The 8,929-nt window shown below is 32.7% G+C and overlaps 1 protein-coding gene across 1 annotated transcript; it reads right to left on the bottom strand.

Annotated features, from left to right (window-relative positions):
- Nucleotides 1-886: 886 nt before the first annotated feature.
- On the bottom strand, nt 887-6,907 carry LOC123531916 (glucose dehydrogenase [FAD, quinone]-like). The gene is made up of 2 exons (XM_045313217.2): nt 6,682-6,907; nt 887-6,007 (listed from the first exon to the last, which is right to left on the bottom strand). The coding sequence occupies exons 1-2, from the start codon at nt 6,731-6,733 to the stop codon at nt 4,188-4,190; spliced, it is 1,872 nt and encodes a 623-aa protein (XP_045169152.2). The 5' UTR covers nt 6,734-6,907; the 3' UTR covers nt 887-4,187.
- Nucleotides 6,908-8,929: the final 2,022 nt, after the last annotated feature.

Below are 8,929 nucleotides of genomic sequence, written 5' to 3'. Positions count from 1 at the left end.
ATTCTGTTCTAAACTGAAACGAAATTGTATAAATAAAAACAAGGGACTGCGTTTAATAAACGAGGTCAAGGTCAAACTGAGGTCAAGTAATGTTTGAAGATGAGGAATGGTTACAGTTTACATCTGTATTAGTATCAATTCATTCTTGTATGGGGTATTGATGTTAGACGAAACGGTCCCATTTGGTTAACCAAGAGATGGCCCATATAAAGCAACCTAAGTCCAAAATGAGGTCAAGGTCAAGGTCAAACTGAGGTCATGTGATGTCTGAAGATGAGGAGTGGTCACAGGTTACATCTTCATTAGTATCAAGTCATTCTAGTAAGGGGTATTGATACAAGACGAAACGGTCCCATTTGGTTAACCTCGTATGGACGGACGGACGGACGAACGAACAAACGGACGGACGGACAGATCAATCACTATATGCCTCCCGCATCAGTAGATGCTGGGGGCATAAAAATGCTATCGTTTTAATGTATTACATGCTTGCCTCAAATAAAGTACTGAAAAGTAAATACAAAATGGCGGCCATTTTGTTTTTTCGGCGGCCATCTTGTAAACGACATTATTTCAAGTGGCCCTTGATCTTATGTTAAAGCGCATGCCAGGTAGTTACTGTCCTGTAAATTTGATGCTTGTATCATCAACTGAAGTATTTTTGCAATATCCTGCTCCACTAATACGAAAGATTTATTCAACAGACTTGCTTATCGAATGAAAGCGTTTGTTTTTCTCTCTCTGTCTTGTGCAACGCTGAATGAAATGACAAAGCGACACTGTGTACAGTTTTTAAATTACATGTCAGTCAAAGGGGTTCGACACGTGTTGGTTTTATATGGCATAGTAAGCGACAGGATGCAAAAAAAATGTGTCATCTGATATATGATTGAGATGACAGTTAATTTTATTAATTTGTCAGTTACTAATATGACAAGGACAATCATGACAAAATGTTTATTTGATACTGGCCACCGGCCCATAACAATATAATGCAATAAAGAAAGACATTTTAGAGAAAAGTACAGGTACACGAAAGATAGCTATAGTATATATTATTACCTATACACATGTATATTATCAGCAAATATTAACATAGATGTTTGCATCTTTCCAAAACATTACATATCAACTTATGACATTCAAATATAAGCCTAATTCCTCATTAAGTGTTAAAATGTAACAGAACATACTATTTGAATATTTTTACTTCTACACAAGAAATAATAATGTATTAACTATATGCTAAATTAACTGTTTTTATTACTAGACTTGTTTTTTCACTGATGAAAATGAATATAGGCTAATTATTATTTCAACAATAGCAATAAATTGAAACAAATGAAACTCATACAGGATGTGTTATTGCACATATATTTTTAGTCTCCATTAATTTCCAAAAATGAACGAAAACCTCAGATGCAACCTTTGGAATTTTTTTCAGATGAGATCAAATTTATCATATTCATGTAATACATACATAAACATATGGTATTTCTAAGAATATGTCAACTTTATTTTATTACATTATATCGTATGGTTATGGCACTTAATAATCTATATTTGTAATTTCATTTTGTATGTATGCTTGTATATGGAATTGTCTATTGTTTATGGATAACATGGTGTAATAGCCATATTTCATATCTTGTAACTGGATGGTAATATTTAAATGAAATTTGGTCACTTTAAAGACATTCAAAATCAAAAACTTTTCATCGAGAGATTTTTCAAATTTTATAATTTTTTTGGGAGATAATCGGTATTGAAGTTAACATTGATGCCTATGGGAAATATATAATTTCTTTGATTATGAGAATCTGAACTTGAGTTTCGAGAAAATTTTGTGGTAGAAAGCTGCATTATATGATTCTGATACAAATATCAAAAAGAAATCTAAAATTCTCCGTAGGGAAAAGGAGGAAAAAAATTTTTTCTAGTTTTCAGGGGAGATAACTCATGAAAAACCAAAATTATCAGGGGAGGTAATTTAAAGGAAATTTTTGAGAACTTCTGTCACTATATACCTAGTCAATCTGCACCTTATTTCTATCGTTTGGTATTTTTAAAACTTACATTATCAAGTTGTATGTACGCTTTTGGTGAAATTGAGGCCTATTACACCATGTTATCCTTAATACATTGTCAATTTGTAATATTTCACAAATATAAAAGGATAGCATACTACATTAAAATGTAGAAATAACACAATTTACATATTTTTTTTTTTTGTCTTTTAATATAAACTTTTGCTTAACATAAGATTCTTCATAATTGGAATATTAAAATATATAATTTAATAATTGTTCAAAAATATTGCATAAACACTAAAATTCAGTATTATTGTCATTGTTTTTGCTTAGTCTCTAAAGATTACATTATCATAATACATTCCATATCTTGCCCTACTGAAATTAAAATCATTTAAGCCTTTAAATAGATGAAAACATCATAGGTACCGTACCAATGGTATTTCTGTCTCCCAAAGATGACAATAAACAATCGGTTTTGCCAATCTGTTTGATAAAACAGAAGAAAATGTAATGTGTACAATTTCATATCTTGTAATCATGAAAGGTATACTTAACACATATTTACATTCATAAAGTTATCATTAGTCAAATCAGTTGCTATGTATATCATTCAGCATCATAAACAAAAATAGAATCAACAAAAAATATTTTATATATAATTACAAACTTGCTTTTCGTTTAAGAAAATCATGGTTTATGAATATTGCCAAAATATTTAACAATATTTCAGACCTTGTGCTCATAAGAATATTAAATTTATGTACAGTTGGATTAATGTAATATTTTGCTGGTAAATACTGCCGTCTTATATCATCGTATAAAGGGCATACCATAATAAAATTGTACAAATGGATTCTGTTTCAACTGTCATCTGGTATATCTTATATATACATATACATTTATCTTGCTGTATTATTATACCGCCCTTGTTCTATTTCTAAGTTGTGCGAGGATGTACGTATTTTTCTAACACATTCCTAAATTTACGTATTGTAATTACAGATAAGTACTATTCATGTTTAAAGTCATACTTTAATCAAACAATAAGTCGATTACTTAGAGCTGTTATTTATATGACTATTCCAATTTTGTCTGTATTGGTCACAAAACCGATTAACAAATGACTTGATAAACATTGTTTCAATGGTAACTGACTGTTGGTTACAACTATATCCAAATCCATTAACATTTGACAGATCTTTAATACCGGTAGCCCATGTTGTTTTACCCATCTCGTCAAATACTAACCATCATATTAATAATATAAAAAAATTTACAAGTCTATAATTTTGCATTTTTAGTATTTTCAACGAATATTTCATACAGCGTTTGGCTGCTGCAATTAACATTGGGTAACGACCACAGTCTCCTAATACAGTTGCGTTTGAAGTGTTTTGTTTAACGCACATATATCTCTTACATGCATAGTTGTGAACAATTTCTAGAGAATTGCGTTCTTTTGCATCCCATAGTTTTGCCCCGTATAGCACTGGTGCCACTTTAGTATCAAATATATTGAAGAAAACATATTTTGGTAAAGGACCATAACTATAATGTTTTGACAATAATGTAATTTGAACTCTTTTTCCTTTCAGTGGTTGTTCTTCTGCCATTCGGTTTAATGATAATTGCTTAGTCAATGTTACACCCACATAAGAAAAACTAGACACCACTTCTAACCGCTTATTATCATCATGTTGTGACAGTTAACCATCATTTTTAAATACAGAAATTTTTGTTTTATCAATGTTAACATTGAGACCTGTTTCCATGCAATACTGTTTTAATACATTCAATAATTTCTGTAATCCTGACACTGTATCGTTAATCAATGCCAAATCATCAGCGAATAGGAGTGATAAAAGTTCCGTTGAATCTAATAAATGAATGCATATTGTAAAATTCGAAACATTTGGCATATATCTGGAGGTGACATAATTTTGGGTGTTTTTAACTAATTTATTCTTCTTCAGTTCTGAAATCATGCTGCTTCATTATTCTCACAAAAATATACAAACAAATTAAGAAATACAGACAAGCAGGGCGAAACGAACGAGTGAGGGAACAAATTGGGACACCGCCTTGGAATGGCCATTGGCAAAAACATGACTTGGGAGTTCAAACCGGTTAATGCCGTGCACTTAACTTAACATATCAAGTCCTGTCCCTTAAATGTTTAACCAAATCTACATTGTTAATTATATCAAAAGCTTTTTCAGCAATCATTATTACTGGAGCGTATGTACTTCCTGCAGTTATTGTAGACAGTACAGAAGCGTCTACTACTCTTAAATCTTTTACTCCTTTCACACGAAGCTTTGAGTCAACAACAGCTGTCGGGTCATCATCAGCACCCATTTTACACGTTCCTGAAGGATGATAATTAGTCACTGCAAGATGGCGGATAAAGCATTCCCAGTATGAATCAGACCGAAAATCATGCTGCGAGCAAAACGACTTTCTCATTTCGTTGATATCGGTACCAAGCCCCTGCATAGTTTTCGTATTTATAAATTTCTCCCAAATTCTAACTCCTTCTATCAAATCATCGATATCTTTTCTATTGGTAAGATACTGTGGATCAATTAAAGGAGAATCTAATGGATGTCCAGTGCGCAAACGCAGACTGCCTACACTTCTAGGTTGTATCAGATTCAACGAAAAGCTAATTCCTTCAGTATTACCATTTTCCGCGAGGTATTCTTCAGCAATGATATCTTTAATATTCCATATATTGGTACTGATAAACTTGCTTTTTATCATGGCTTGTAAATTAGGCGATACTTTCTCTTGCTTTTCTTTTCCCGTGTAGAAAAATGCCGAAGCTTCCACTCCAGTAGAACTATAAGGTCCTTTACCAAAAAGCTTGTATTTATATCTGGACCATAGACCGTCAAGAAAATTGTCTGTTAAACTCAGGGTTTTATTTATTTTACTAAATAGCATAACTGACAAATGATCTTGCAAATTGTCTCCAACAGGTAAATCGATTTCCACAGGAATATCTAGAGACTGTAGATGTTCTTTCGGTCCGATTCCAGACAGCATGAGCAGCTGTGGAGAATTAATTGCTCCAGCTGTTAAAATCACTTCCTTTCTGGCTTTGACATAAGATGTTTGCCCCTTGCGTACATAATATACTCCACGTGCCCTTTTATCCTTTATGTCAATTTTGGTAGCCATTGTTTCAATAACTATGTCAAGGTTTACCTTCTTTCCAGGCTGACCCAGGTAAAGAACCCCTGTGGAACCTCTTACGCCTGTTTTGGTGGTTATTTGTACCTTATTAAAACCTATTTGATCCGGACCATTGTAATCAGTTATGATATAACCTAGTTCCTGACCAGCTTGTAAATAAAGCTCTGATAGCGGGGTAGCCTCCCCAGAGGACACTGTCAGAAGTCCACCAGAACGATGATAAGGTGACAATTTGAGCTGGTCGATCTGAATGTCCTCAGACTTTAAGAAGTACGGAAAGACATCGTCATAACTCCAGCCTGTGCATCCGTCTGCTGCCCAAGAATCGTAATCGTATCGGCTGCCACGTGCATAATACATGGTGTTTATCATACTTGTTCCTCCTAGAACTTTTCCACGTGGCCAAAATGATTTATTTTCTTTCAATCCAAGACATGATTCTTTCTGAGGTACTGTGTAGTACCTCCAGTCATGTTTGGTATTTTGAAGCCCTGGCAAATGAAATGGAATATGAAATAATGGATTCTCATCGTAAAACCCTCCTGCTTCAATAACAAGAACACTTGATTTTCCATCCTCAGAAAGTCTCGCTGCCAGTACAGACCCGGCCGACCCACCACCGACTACTAAGTAGTCATATTCGTCCTTGACCGTTGTGGAGATTATCTGCCTGTGCTTGGTGAAGGCGTTGTCGCTGGAGAAAAGACAAAACTTTACCAAAGCAATAAATAGCACTATGACAGCTTGTTTTGCCAATGCAGAAATTCCCCTATGTTCTGAAATAACAAGAATATATTTCTGTAATGATGAGCGATGTATATAGCTTCCAAACGAAGAGAAAAATAATTTCATCAATTAAAATATGGACGTAAATGTTAATGTCCTCTTTTATAAATAATAAAATCAATTTAATTTTAATACTATTATAGATAATAAGCCGTAATACAAACGAAAGCAAATACTTTTTTTAATGTGTAAGGAATTGTCAGTACTGCAATTAAGAATTATAGTTGCAATGATTGTAGAAAACAACGCTCCTGCGTGATTGGTTCATGCCTTGAAGAAACACATAATTATGTCTTTAAACTTCTAACACAGACAGATAAAATTGATGTGAATGAATGATAGATTAAATCAATATAATAGAAAGACGATACAAGTTTACATATTAATATACACGGCAAATGTTTAAATCGGAAATACCACTAAGAGCCTAGCGTGTCGTGTTACAATGTTGTTCTTTGTACAGAGTGATTGTTGTGCATAAACCATACTAAATTACCAGAAAACAGTCCCATTTTCTATACTGAATGCCTCTATTTCAAATCACATATAAATTCGAAGCATTCTTGAATACTTCAAGCGTTTCTATAATAGTTTTTATGTATATACAATATTCAAGTTTGCTAAAATAAACAAAATCAAAACAATTTTCAATTATTCTACTTGCCTTTGAAAACAAAATAGCTGTCTATAAGTTTCCATGAGGAACTATCCGCCATTATCAACACAAGATATGTATTTTCATACACAATGTAAACAAAATAGATTAAGCGAAATTGAGATGTATTTAATGCTCTGATAAATATGTTTTAAAACACGACATGTATACGGTTCAGTAATCATTATCAGTTTGCTAAATGTTAAACGATCGTTACTTAGTATACACGGCAACATGTCATTTAAACCGTAACATCAATACCGTATAAAATATTATACTATTGACAGTGTAACATAGACATATTTAATTGTACTTATATAATTGAACAAAACATGTAAAATACAAATGTATATTGGACTACTTAATAGTTCGTGTTTAAAGATATACGGAACATTTATTTTTACCACATGCTAGTTTATGTCTTCTATTCACACTTTGTGATTATAAACAACGCAGCTTAGAAGTACAACAAGAGAAGTCAACATGAATACTTTCATAACCGTTGAAATGGCAGTGCAGAGTTTAGACTAACTGAAAGAATGGTCGGAACAATTTACATATGTCTGAGTCGACGGAACTGAAGCATCCATAGTAAGATTTTAGTGTCTATGATGACGTTCTCATAGGCAATAATATATACGTAATTTATTCAATATTTGTGTGACAGAGAACGTGACACAAGCAGGTGGTAATACAAAAAAAGAGCCGAATTCGCCCAGAAACTAATGTCCCTCCTAATTTTTGTAATAAGGAAATTCAGTCATATGCATATTATAAGATATAACATATTGATAGAAACCGATTTGCTTCAAACCTTTCTTACGTTTGCCCCAGACAAGGAAAAATAAAAAAATGGGGGAAGGGGAGTTTTTTGTATATTCACATGGAATGATAATAGTTCTTACAAACGTCTTATATTCTCAATGCTCTTTACTATTGCGTTTTATATCAACTAAATTCTTCAATAGTTTAGAGATGTGTTCGAACAAAAATAGTATAATATAACAAGGTTAGCTGTTCTTAAAAGCTAGTCATTGCCCATTAATAATCCTATTGTTCAACTGATGCTTAAAATGAGGCTGAAACATTTGTAAAGTGCATATACTGGCATACAATGGACCGGTTAATATGCAAAAAGGGAAACAACATTCACTTAGAAAGAGCCTCTATGGGTAGCTGGTTCTCAGCTGTACAATGTATTTACGATTGCTCGCACAGAAAGCCAGTTAAAAACGTCTCAATGGCATTTAGAGCTTCGGTCTTTTTCGGTTGATTTTTAAAACAAAATTCCTACCGTAATACCGACCGGAATAAAGGGATGTACTAGTTCATCCGACATTGGACAACCGGTATCCTCTCTCTTTGTGTGGCATATGAACTAAACCCGTTGAGCACTTTTTTGGCGGTCTTTAAGAGAAGTAAACCGTATGAATAATTGATTAAATGAGACATAGTAGAATTCTTAGTTCTCAAACTCTGCAGTTTTTTTGTTTTTTTTCTTAATGTTCTCTGTTTTTTATAGAAATTAATTGTATATTTTTACTCTAGCATCTTTAGACGTGAGTCGCAGAAAAGTAAATTTATTCAAGGAAAATAATGGTAAAAGTAAGATTGTCGAGTTCTGATTTTTATGCACAGCACTTCCTCCTTAATTCTTCTGCCATTATTACATTATTAAAGTTTCATCAAAATTTGTTTAGTAGTTCTGCAGTTTTCACCCAGACGCGTTGACAAAGAATAATAAAACTGTAAATATACTGAGATTTTCAAGAAATGTCACTCACACATATACAAAGATCAAAAGATCACTGCATTAATGGCTTAGAGTTTTAAAAATAAAATAGTTTGTGCTTGTTACAAAAATGTACAAAGGATCAAATTAAAAGACATTATATCAGAATCTTACAGCAACAAACAGAACTGACAATAGACAAAAAAATGTACCAATAGATACAAAACAAAATAGAAAAGATAATACAATAAAAAATGTTTATTCAATGGAAGGCGATGATATTTTTTTCACAAACGTTAATTCAATTTTCTTGATACATTGGTAAGCTACTTTATTTGCCATAGTAATCCAATCTGCTCCTGATTTACACAAAACTATTTGTCGGATACGAACATGTCTGATACAAAACAAAAATGGCGTAAAATATTATCGTATGTTTCTTAAAAATATCATTTTTTGTAGTTTTTATTCCGTTTCCTGTTTTCCATTTCGCTGATAGTACTTGGGTTGTGTTGTCCTTCAGTA

The sequence above is a fragment of the Mercenaria mercenaria genome, chromosome 11 (assembly GCF_021730395.1).
Source record: "Mercenaria mercenaria strain notata chromosome 11, MADL_Memer_1, whole genome shotgun sequence".
Classification (NCBI taxonomy): domain Eukaryota; kingdom Metazoa; phylum Mollusca; class Bivalvia; order Venerida; family Veneridae; genus Mercenaria; species Mercenaria mercenaria.
The sequence above is the reverse complement of the archived record's forward strand: the minus strand, read 5'-3'. Positions and strand labels throughout refer to the sequence as shown.